The 13437-nt window shown below is 28.1% G+C and overlaps 1 protein-coding gene across 1 annotated transcript; it reads left to right on the top strand.

Annotated features, from left to right (window-relative positions):
* The first annotated feature begins 4039 nt into the window (after nucleotides 1-4039).
* On the top strand, nucleotides 4040-7056 carry LOC125420073 (uncharacterized). Its single transcript, XM_060817316.1, has 7 exons — nucleotides 4040-4091; nucleotides 4204-4256; nucleotides 4409-4517; nucleotides 4622-4737; nucleotides 4874-4915; nucleotides 5061-5273; nucleotides 6760-7056. Exons 1-7 carry the CDS (start codon nucleotides 4040-4042, stop codon nucleotides 6826-6828), a joined length of 654 nt encoding a protein of 217 aa, XP_060673299.1. The 3' UTR covers nucleotides 6829-7056.
* The last annotated feature ends 6381 nt before the right edge of the window (nucleotides 7057-13437 follow it).

Raw genomic sequence — 13437 nt, 5'->3', positions numbered from 1 at the left:
TGGTAGGAATAATCATACCTCTTCCAACAAGTTGCTATAGTGTGGTAGAAATTATGACAAATTTGACACTGCGCCTTGGGCCTCTCTTTATCTAAATTACATTGGGAAAGATGATCCATAGTTCTATGATTTCTAATTTCCTTGAAGCTGTCTGAAACTTGGTTATGTCAGGATAGATATGAGCTTCGGGAGTCTAGTCTAGAAGCAGGTGTAAAGCCTCTCCCATAGGAATTAAAGATTCTGCATCCTTTGCTATTTCATCCTCATCCTCTCTATCCAAAGAATGCTTGATTATGATCAAGGATCTATTTTTCCTCCTTTTCCTAAACTAATAATGCATGTTCATGTCCTTGGAGAGCAAGAACAAATTGATTGAATGTAGAAGATGGTGGTTTAGTGAGCATGGCCAGTCTAAAATCTTGATATTTTGGACCTAAGCCTCTTGCCAACTGAAACACTTGGTCTACATCAAAAACCAATTGACCTATAGCAGCCAAGTTATCATAGATGCTTTTAAACTTCTTAAGATATTCATCAAGGGTCAGAGAACCCTTTTTTAGCAACATCAGCATGTGTTTCATTTGCCTTTCCTTTTCCTTAGTGGACAATAAGAGTTGTTCTTCCAATGATGTCCACATATATTTTGCCGAATCAGCCTCTACCACCAGGTTTAATACATCTTCAGACATGATTCCTTGTTGTGAGGTTGTTAATAAATCATCATTTGCAATCTAGAATTCATATAGGTTGGGATGAATTTTTGAATCTGGCTTCTCAGCATCAGTAATGTGATGAAGTACTCCAAGACTTCGAATCAAAGGGAGGACCTGAGAATGCTAGATGAGAAAGTTTGAGGAAGTGAGACGGGTTAAAACTAAGCTGGTACACTGATGAAAGCTCTGAATATTGAGTACTGGTTCAGAAAAGTTTAAGGAAGACATAATTAGGCTTGTAGGTTGAGACTCTAATACCATAACGAATTTCAAACACTGTTATTGTTGTATTTCAGCTATATTTCTATTCATACAAATTGGTCATTAGATAGTGTTACCATATGAATGTTTATGGTAACATGTTTACATACTGTAAATACATATCAATGAAAAATAACCAGACATCAAAGCTTGCCATATAAGGGTGAATCACACCAATGGTTGCCATGAAAGGATGAATGTCACGTTGACATTGAAGATTTCTTGACAATTGGTTTTCTTAAGTATTAGCAGTATATGTCTTTCCTTGAACAGCACCATAACAATCCTTAAATGGTAAGACAGCACCACCTCTCCATTATTTACATTATAGGTTACCAAGTGCAGATATATTGCCACCTGTATGTAATTTTGTATCATTAATAATTGAAAACTAAATAAAGATAAACTACCAAATGGAAGCCTATAAGATTTACTACATCAACATGAATTACAATTAAATTTGTTAGTGGAGGGTACATGGAGAGAATAACAGGAAATAAATTGATGAAGAATTTTATCTGAGGGGTGACCAAGTCATTAATGCTACTCTTGAAGACTCGTTTTGAAAACAGAGAATTTAGTTGGCAAGGAAGAAAAAGGATTTGCATGAATTGTCCATTCATAAGTCTCACCACTAAGAGGTCCCTTGATTAGCACTAATGTAGTCCTTCATGAGAAAGCAATGGGAAAAAAATTCAACCAATGTATTGTTGGTTTGATAGAATTTAGAAACTAATACTAAATTTCTTTTCATTTGAGGAACACAAAAAAATAAGTTAATTTTAAAAAATGAGAAGGAGTGACAAGGTTGGTGATACTAATGTGGGTTATGGATAGCTTATTATCATTTCGTAGTATTATTTTATTTGGTCCATCATACTTGAGAGATTATTAAGATCAGTTGCCATATGGTGTGAAACACCCAAATCTACAAGCCAAGGTGAGGTATTCAATTGGGCCTGTGGAATTGGTCCAAGAATAGAGTTGGAGTGAAAATTCTGTGGTGGTGGTATCCCTGGAAACAAAGATTTCTATTGTGGAGTATAAAGTCCAATGTTGACATAATAGAGGAAAAAATTTTGTGGATTGCCCTTGAACTAAATACCACTAGCAACATCCTTTATAATTGCCTAATAGATTCATGGAACAATTTTGTTGATTGGTTGTGTTGATAGGAGGTGAAGCAACAAAACAACAAGCTAAAGTCAAGTCATAAAGAGATTATTAATTCTTTGTATAGCTGCCTTTACGCAAAGAAAATTTGGAGGATCTGTTTGTAATATCGACAATGATAATTGGTTCATCTATCTATGGGTCATTTCTCTTCTGGTAATTGGCCTGCTTTACAAGTTTTTCATAGATCTCTTCATAAAGAAATTGGTGTTCTCTGGTTCAAGACACGGCTGATATGTTTTTGAAATCATTCGAAAGACCATTGATGATGAAAACAGTTAGGTCATCATTATTGACAAGATTATCAATGAGTGCAAGTTCATTTGCTACACTCTTGCCATTGTTGAGCCTTGAGAACGAATAACTCTCTCACAAAGTCGTAGCACCCTTGGACAATATGGATTGGCAAAAGTGAGTGTGAATTTTTGCCAAGCTTCTCATGACATTTCAACCAATAGGGTCATCTTAACTTTTTGTAAGACTTAATAATTTTTTAAAAATTAGAATTTATTTTTATTTTAAATATATATATATATATATATAGATATTTTTAACTTTTTAGGTAAATTTTAATAATAAATATTTTTTAACTGGTCATAAATTATGTAAATGGTAAGTTCTAATCATTTTTTTTTAAAAAATTAAATTAGAGAAGGCACATTAAAACATATATGTGGTTTACTTTTGTATGGTAAAATGTGGTATAATAAGAAAATTGATAACTACAAATTTGAGTTCGTAGAAAACAAATATATAGATATATATATATATATATATGAAAACATATATAGTCAGTCTTATGTATAGGTCCACCTTATTTTACTAAATTAACATTTATCTTTGATAACCATTGTATCAACACAAGAGTTAAGATTTAAAATTTAAAAAGTGATCAAATATGAATTTAGTGACATACTAAAACTTTATTTAGGAAAAATGAACTTTGTCGAGACTCAATGATTAATAAATGTAATTTTAAATCTCAACCCTTGATACAATCTAATATTTAAAATAAAATAAAAAAAATCTTATGTTAGTCCTTATATTAAATGATAATGAACAATATAAAATTATTAAATAAATAACAAATAATAGGTAATATAAAAAAAAAAAGGAAAAAAGAAAACTAATGACTAATAAGATAACCTTTTTCTAGGAGCCATTTGAATAAAAAATTTGTAGATTATATACAGCATTTAAGAAAGATTAAACAATTTATATAAATGTTCAGTGAATGATAAAAAAAAAATAAGAATAATAATAAAATGAGAAAATTGATGAACCAAGAGGCTTTTAACATATCTTTTTCCTTTTAATTATAGAAAATAAAAATTTTTAATTTTTAATAAAATAGAATGAGTAGTTGATCAAAACTATTTTTTTAATATATATATATATATATGTATAAAATAAATTGCAGTTAATGTATAATTAAAAAATTCAATTTCTATATTTCCAAAAAAAATATTATATATTATCATTAAAAAGAAAAAAGGTATATAAATAATATATAATAATTTTTAATATAATTTTTTGGAGCCCCTTCATAATAGGGGCTAAGCGTGGGCCGCTATGGTCTATGCCTTAAGCTGGGCGTGCAGCTGAAGAGAACAATGAGATGACCATCCCTTGATAAAGATGCAAGGATTGCACCAAGGAGGAGTAAATCTTGAGGAATTCAAAAGGTGTAATCCGGATTTTGAAATTTTTCTTTGATAGATAAATAAGTGATGAACATGGAAAGGTACCATCAGCAAAGCAATAGAAGTCATATCCAGTAAGTAATAAGTAACGTATTGAACTGCTTTTTCCGTGGAAAGTAAGTTGGTTCAGTCAATTTAAGTGGAGGTTATGTTGCCATATTAATGACCACTATAGTGCAATTAGCAAAAATGGGTTCATTGCTGACAGATAAACGAGTGGTGATAGATGAAGAAGGAGCAGGTGAGAAGAGAAAAATTTTGAGAAGAAACTCGTTTAAGAAATAGATGCTCTGATGCCATAAAGGGATGAAAGTTTTTGGAAAAACTCAACTATTATTGATGAGAAAAATCAGGGAATAAATTCAAAGAATATAAGTTGCTGTTAGAAGAGATGACTCAGATAAGTGTGCTAACTTAATTAATACCTGCTATATACAATAATAATAATACAGATACAAAAACATATGAGATAAAGATAAATACAAGTACTATATACATTATTGTCACAATATTCTATCAAAATCTGCTTTTGACTCATACGGGTTTTGACTCATACAGGTTTTCATTTTGGGATTTGGAAATATTGGAATAGAGTTGGCAAAGCGCTTGAGAGTTTTTGGTGTAAAAATTATTGGTACAAAAAGGAGCTGGACTTCCCATATGAATGGTAGTATTTGTGAATCATATGGTAAAATTAGTAAATATGCCTATTAATAAGGTATTAATCATTGCCAAGTACTTATAGTGTATTTCTTTGTAACTGATTTCCAGGTCAAAATGGTGTTAATGAAGATTTGGTTGATGAGAAAGGAGGTCCGGAAGATAATCACAAATTTGCAAGCAAGGCAGACATTGTTGTTTGTTGTTTATCCTTAAACAATGAAACTGTAAGATTTCTTCTCTCAGTTAACTGTATTTCAATTTACTATCGCAAAAAATATATATGAAATTCTCATTATTAATTAGAGGAATATATAATATTATGAGTATATGATTTGTGCTGAAAAAATTATGACTTTTCAGGTCGGCATTGTCAACAGGTCATTTATTTCCTCAATGAAAGAGGTTTGGATTGCGTTTTTGTTTTTTTCTTTTCTGTGGGAAGGTTTGGATTACATTTACTACATATGGTAAACAATTAAAATAATAAAACATAATAGTTTTTATTTATTTTTGGATATTATAAAATTAATGGTTTTAGTAATTGCAGGATGGGCTATTAGTAAATATAGCCAGAGGGGGTGTATTGGAGTATGAATCTGTTTTTGAATACCTGAAATGTGGACACTTGGGAGGGTTAGGCATAGATGTTGCTTGGAGAGAGCCATTTGATCCCGATGATCCAATTTTAAGCTTCAAAAATGTTATAATCACCCCTCATGTGGCTGGAGTTACTGAATTTTCTGTTAGATCCATGTCTAAGGTATGCAGTATCTATACCACCCCTTGTTTGGTAATGTTTAAGTTTTTGATTTTCTGTTTTTTCTTTTTTCTTTTTTCTTTTTTTCTTGAGAAGTCAAACAACAAGAATAATAAATGATTATCATGATAATCATTTATAGTGATAAAAAGAAAAACGTTAATGAAAATTAATCTTATTCTACAAACAATTTTAAATGGTTTCCATTTGGTATTTCTTTTTCTTTTTTTTCTTTATTTAAACTTCTGTAGGCAGTTTCTTTAATTTTTATTTAGTTGAAGAATCAAACTATCATTTGAAGCACAAACAAATTATATACAATTAAAATAAAACCTTGAAAAAATATAGAAAATCAAAAACTAAAAACATAAATGAGCACTGTTACAGTTTTCTTAGATTTTTTTGAAATTTTTAATTAGTTTGGATCTATATCTTAAAAGCTAAAATGATTTTTTTTTTTTAATTTGACAATAAATTTAAAGTGACTAACATGATAGGATCTTTAGTTCAAAATTATCATATTGAACTATAAAAAATAAGAAGTTATTTTCATAATTCCAAAAGAACTTTATACACTTCCATTTTTTGCACACCACAATTTAAATAAATAGAAAATGTAAAAGTACTTTATACAATATCGTTTTTCGGACAAATTCTTCACAACTCAAACACTACTTTGTGGAAAACTGATAAGCGCTTTTGGTTAATGAATCAAAAGGGTTTTAGGCGAAAACTTCACAAAATTTTCTTTGGTATCAAAATGCTTTTGGATGATAGTTACACAATGGTTATGAAATTTTGAACATTTTTAAATTGTTCGGTTGTACACTTCTTAACATATTCAAAATTTTAAGTCAGGTACTTTCAAATATTTTTTGAAAAATATATTTTTAGTCAACTTGATCGTAAATTTTTAGATAATGTTGAAAATTTTTTGTTGTTTACTTATGAAGTCTAAATAGTTCCAAAGTGTTCAATTCTGAACTAGGAAATAAATTATGAATTTAGTAGATGAGTGTTGCTCTAATCTCACATTGTTAGTAAATAACGAAAACAATAATAATAATAATAATAATAACAATAATAATAAAAACAAAACGAATCATTGCAAAATAAATAAATAAATAAAAAGATATATTTTATTATTTCACGTTTTTGAACTTCCATATTTATATAATCATTCCATATTTATATAATCATTTTGTATGCAACCCTAATTTGTGGTAGTTTGTTGTAGGGTATGAGTTAACTAAAGAGATTTTGAGAAGAAAAATGAAAGAGTATAAAGAAATTATTTAAAAAGATTCAATTATTAAATGCCATTGCTAGTAATTTTAAATAAGATTAAAATATAGATTTATAACAGTACTATATGGAATTCATTTGATTGTGCATCTAGAAACTCATAAAATAAATTGACCATATGTGTAACGTGTTATATATTTTTTTGGGATAATGTTTATGATTCTGAGCTATTGAATATATCTAGGTAGTTGGTGATGTTGCTATTCAACTGCATGAAGGAACTACTCTGACAGGGATTGAGTTCGTAAATTGATGCAAATGCTAATGCTATAATGTATTATCTTATTATTATTATTATTATTATTATTATTATGTAATAAGATTGCTTTTTATAGCACAAAAGAGAGGCCAACCAAGGCGACGATGACATGTACTCGAAATGTCTTCTATGTGGTGAGAACTAATATCCTTTTAAACATTTCAGATTATTAAATAATAATAAAGTTTGGGTGTTATATAAACATATATGCGAGTATGACCAAAGTGGACTCTAGAGTTGAAGTTGTAGATCCTTTTTTAATTTTTATTATTATTCTTATTTTGCTTGATAAGTATTTTTGGATATAGATGTTTAAAGTGAAACATTGAGAATTCACTTACATTCGTTCATCATGAAGAAAAAAAGTTTTGGATTTCCATATCTCCCATCTTTGCTCTTGGACAATGTATCTTACTTCTTAATTAATCCTCCTTCCCTTCTTTTCTCAGTTGTGTCTTTGCACTTAAGAAGCATAAGTTTTTTGTTTTTTAATCTATATTATAGAAAATTAAAATAAAAAATAAGAAGGCAAAATGGGTAAAATTAGAACAAAAAATTAAAGTTATAAATTTTAAAATTAAGGAAAATTTCATTTACATCCTTTCAATTTCATAATTATTTTACTTAAACCTCATATTTTTGAAAAATCATAATTTATATCCTTTTATTATTTAAAATTATCAAAAGAGATTATTTTGCCAGTTTTAACAGTTAATTTTAACAATTAAAGGTTAAAATTATATTTTTACAATATTATTTAATCACAAAATATAAATTTTTAACTTCTTTTCAACTTTTAACTGTTAAAATTAATAAGTAAAATGTGGTAAAATTTGATAAAAATGGTTTATTTGCATATTATAAATATATAGAAAACTAAAAGGAAGTTAATATTAATTTTTAAAATGTATGGGATCTAAGTGATATAATGTTAAGACTGAAGGATATAAGTGAAATTTGTCCTAAAATTCATTAGTGAAAAAGTGAGCATCGACCATGAAGATAGAAGATGTTTGCTTTTTTTTTAAAAAAGAAAAAAGAAAATTAAGAAGATAGAAGAATCAAGAGAGAATACATCTACAAGGGAAAACCAATTAAGCTCTTTATCATCCTAAATATTGTGTTATAAATCATCCTTAATTTTATTTAAGCCCTAGGCATGACATTAAATGATAACACCAAATTAATCGATTCCCATCTTCTTTTGTTTCTTTTTTTGCAATTTTTTTGGATGAAAATCTTGTAATTTCATTAAGGAGAAGAAATTAATACGTCCCAGTCGAGAAGCTTAGTAAAAAACAAAACAAAACAAAACAAAAAAAAAAAAAAAGGAAAAACCAAAAACAAAAACAAACCCCAACATGGAGTAAGTTGTCTACAATTAGATATTGCTTAGCAATCTAGTTACCAACCTTATTAAAATTGTAAGTAACAAAAAAGAAAAAAAAAATCGTGAGTACAATATATCTTTTAAGATGGATAAAAAATTGTATAAAACAGTTAGAACATGTTATTGGTGTAATTTTTATTTATCATGTGCAAGTTGATTTGAAAATCCCATAATTTTGTGCAATTGTCATAGCATAATATGTAAATTTTGCAGGGCTTGTGCCTTACAATGTAACTGTTGAGTATTCAATTTTATATATATATATATATATATAGATATATATGTATATTATCAAGGATATTCAACTATAAATGATTCTTTACATTTTATATGAGTCTTTTTTAGGGAAAAGGGCACTTTTATGGTTTTTTTTTCTTTTTTTCATCCTTTTAATTTTTCCTTTATTTTATTTAAATACCATTTTGAAAAATTGTGATTAACTTATTTTTATTTTTCTATATATATCAAAACTAGCTCATTTTATCAATTTTTGTAAGTTTTTACTAATTAATTTTAATAGCTAAAAGCCAAAAGAAAGTTTAAAATCTATATTTTATAATTGAATAACATTGTAAAAATATAATTTTTACCTTTAACGGTTACAAATTAATTGGTTTAAAATAACAAAAATTGACAGATTAGTATTTTTTGATAATTTTAAAAAAATAAAAAAAGATAAATAATGATTTTTTTATAAGAAAAATATTGGCAAAAACAAAATAATGGTAAACGATGATTTTTTAAAATGAAGGTCTTTTTTATTTTATTTTTCTGTTACTATTATTATTTTTTTATAAAATAATAACACTTGAAGGATCTACAAAGGAATTATGTTTTATGTGCGTATGTGACTTATGTCATTCATTACTTAAGCATTATCACAATTAAGCTACTTTTAAGTTTTAATTAATTTATTTCAAATCAACACCAAACCGAACTCTCTTAGATTTTTTTTTTCTTTTTTTTTGAGTTAACATTGGGACCTATATGTTACATATATTGTATGCATGAATCATTTGGATTTTAAAATTTTATTATTTTATTTGTTTCATATTCCTTTTCAAAATATTGAAACGTCTAATAAATCAACGGAAGAAAAGCTTGTTCCTTCCAATATTTTAGACTACTAAAATTAAAATAAATAAATATATATAGATATAGATATATATGTATATATATATATATATATATTAAAAAACGAGTGACATTACTAAAAAAAAAAAGACAACTATATTTTTTTTGAATAAATTATATAATTAATCCCTAAATTATATCGTCATTTATAAATCAATTCCTAAATTTTTTTTTTTTTTGGCATTTTAGTACTTGAATTCGTCAAAATGTTACACTATTAATCCTTTGACATTATTCCATCCAAAATCTACCAATAAATATATGTGATATACATGTGAGCTTTAAATGAAAGGAAAATTTTATTGTTTCACATATTCCCATCAGACCAATTTGTAACACTAGACATAGTTTGAAAATTAATTTGTAACATTGACATAATTTAAAACTCATTATTAATAATATATATTAGAAATAATACATCCTTAAAAAATATAGAAATATATAATTTATTAAAAATTGTCAAAAACATTATTTTATCTAAAAAAATTTCTTCAAAATATAGTTTGTTCACAAAAATTTTACAAAAAAAATTTTGCTAGAAAAATAAAAATTATTTTCTTTCAAAAATAATATTTTCTTCAAAAAAATGAAAATTAACATATTTAAATAAATGAAAATAATATGTTTTTACTATATATTGAAAACAATATTTTCTTAAAATATTGCAATATTATTAATTTTAATAAGTAATAAATTTTTTTCCAAATATCGTATCATTATTTACCAGAAATTTAACTAAACTAATTGATATATTGATAATATATATTAATTTTAATACTTTCTTTAAAAAAATATTTTTGTTCAACTATATATGTAACAATCTGTACCAAAATACATATGTTTTAAAGTTTGATCAAGTTTGACCAAGTGAACAGTATGTAAGTCCTAAGTTGACTTTTTCAATGCTCAATATTTTTGGTTTGATTGAGGTACCATTGTGTAGATCTCATTGATATGAGTTCATAAACTAGCGGCACACCAAATTTTGAGTTACAGATAAAAGGTTATGATTCTGAGAATTTTTAAGTATCAGTTTTATATCAGTGTCCAACCAATCCCAAGTTTTTATCTGTTAGTGACTCAAGGCTCTATATAAGCGTCAGTAAGCGTGTCAAACAGGAGACAAATTCCAAAATACCCGTTTTGTCCTCCAACCCCGAAAAATTTCTCTTCAAACCTGTGGGTCTAAACCGGGTCGTTTTGAACCCGTTTACCGTAGAACTGTGTCACCCCCATTTTTGGACCATTTCGGCCAACTACCATCGACACGCACCAGCCTAGGAGGAAGCCCATACGGCAACGGGCTTACCGTGAAATTTCATGGCGAACAGTGGCTGGACGCGCCCAGATCTGGCCGACAAGGCTCGCGCCAGCCGGCAAGGTGGATCATCAGATTTTTATGTTTTTCGGCCATTCTAGGCTAACCCATACACCTATCCTACCAATTTTTTACCCTCTAAACTCATTTCTGTTGTCCATTTTCCAAGATTCCTCACTGTTTGAAAGATAAATCAACGTGGACTTTGGCCTAGTATTACGACAAGTTTTCCAACTATCAATGACACTTTTGGACTGAAGTGAGTATTCCATTGAATTCCTTATCTCTTGGGCTTTCCATTGATATAAATTTTGTAAATTTTGGAGCTCGTTTGATAATTTTTCCATTTTTAGGTCAATTAGTTAAATACCGGATAAATTCGGACTGTCTTTGGACAAAATTGATGTTGGATTAGTAAAATTATATATTATTAGAACCCATTAAATGGTTCAATTTTGAAAGATTAGTATTTGGGTGAGAAGCCTCAATTTTGGGTACCAGATCCTAAGGGTACACAGTGTAATTAGACAGTTCAGTGTCCAATTTATGTAATTTTAGAGTGGTATAAATTATTTTAAGACTTTTGATTCATACAAGTGTCTTTAGTTTAGTTATTGGAGCTTGAGAAATATTTTATTATATTACAGACACTCATATTGAGTCTGGAGATGGTTCTGCGGGGGAATAGGAGTGAGCATCTGCAGTACTGTGAGTGGTTATAATTTTAAAATATTTTTGGTATATAGTATAATATATATGTGGTTTGAAGATTTTACGTATAAACCATTTGATTGAAATTCTTGTTTTACGCATATATAAATGTCTGCTTTCACATATGTGTTATCATTTTATGTGACTTTTGACAATATTTTAAGTGATTTTCAATTTTAATGAGTTCATAAATGGACTTGTGGCATTTAAATATCTTGGTAATTGAATTGAGATTTTAAATCATTTTGAAAATTATTTGGTTTGAGAAAGCAGATTGAAAATCATATGATTTTAAGCATGTTCAAATATTTTATAATTTTATATGCTTAAAATTGGTTTATGGTAAATATATTTCACTGTGGTATTTTTAGTTTTAGCATGAAATGATGTTTTGAAATTTTTGAAATATTTAAATAAGTGCTTGAATTTAAATATTAAATTATACTTTATAATACAGTATTGTTTGGAAAGGTATATATGATCTTACAAGATTGTTTAGAGGATATTGTATTGGTTATTTTTAATTGATGTACCATATAGTGCCAGTGACTCGAATCAATATTATATTATAGAGCACGCAGTTTGCCATGGTACCGTGACATTGGGTTCATCCCGACGGTTTATTATTGTCATGGACCGTGAGGTTGGGTTTATCCGACTGTTTATTATTGCCATGGTGCCGTGAGGTTGATTTCATCCAACGGTTTATTATTGCCATAGGCCGTAAGGTTGGGTTCATTCTGACAGTTTATTATTATCACAGACTGTGGGATCAAGTTTATCCGACGATTTATTATTGCCATGGTGCCATGAGGTTGGTTTCACCAAACGGTTTATTATTGCTATGGGCCGTGAGGTTGGGTATGTCCCGACGATTTATTATTTCTATGATACGTTTCGTATATTAAGGGTCATGAGGTGGATATATCACACGATTTACAGATTGGTATATCATATGGTACATTGTATACGTTTGAGTATATTATTGGTTTTCAAATATTGTGGTTATTACTATACTTTCATATTTCTTTCATGAAACTGTGTTTATAAGATTTTATGCTCAATATTTATACCTTGATTAAGATATTTTGTAATATTATATTTTAGCATTCATTTTATACCTTTAAGCATTAATTTTTATAAGATTGAATTGGGGTTCAAGTTCGGGTTTTATGAAATGATTTTAAAACGGAAAACTTTTCAAACGAGTAGAACGAGAGGTCTTGAGAAAAAGTTTTACGGAAATAAATTATTATTTTTCTATTATACTATGTCATTCACTGAGATTTCTTTATCTCACGTTTTGTTTATTTTAAATTCATTCCCCTAGGTCAAGGTAGTTAGTAGCAGTCTACCTCGCGCACAACTCGTTACTTCGTTCCTTCTATGACAGCAGCAATATTTATCATTTCTTTATTTTATCCTTATCTTTATGGGCTCATTTGTTACCTATTGTATTCTAAACTTTTTTAACACTCTTAGAATTCTCTAATCTAAATATTGGACTCAGTAGAAACTATATTACTTATGTGTATACTTATGGCCCGTGGTACAATAGGCCGGTTGTGACTTTGTGCTATTATGGATTTATTTATATTTATATATTAAGGTATTATTAATAATGCATGTATTCATTGTCCACATTTTAAAGTGAAGTTCCATTGGATATCCTCTAAGAATTGTCCAATGAGACTTCACTAGACGGGACCACCGAAGAAATCCTGGGAGGATTCACGAGACGGGTCCTATCAATATCTCAAGAAAATTAACCAATTAGTAATTTTATCAATTGAGAAATATTATTATCAAGTCTTGAATATAAAAATTTAATCAGTAATTTTGCATCTAAAAAATTCAAAAAAAAAAAAGATATAGATTTTATATCAAAAAATCTGTTTTATAAAAAATAATAATTAAATAAGACCCCAAAAATCGTTTTCAGCCTAGGGCCTCAACAAAAATTGTTGAGATGGCCCTGCGAAGCATGCCTTTTGCTTGTCTTTTGCTCTAGTTATACAATCATTCTAAATGTGGTCAACCTAAATGCACA

The sequence above is a fragment of the Ziziphus jujuba genome, chromosome 5, assembly GCF_031755915.1.
Source record: "Ziziphus jujuba cultivar Dongzao chromosome 5, ASM3175591v1".
Lineage (NCBI taxonomy): Eukaryota > Viridiplantae > Streptophyta > Magnoliopsida > Rosales > Rhamnaceae > Ziziphus > Ziziphus jujuba.
Note: the sequence above shows the minus strand (reverse complement) of the source record. Positions and strands in the feature narration are given on the sequence as shown.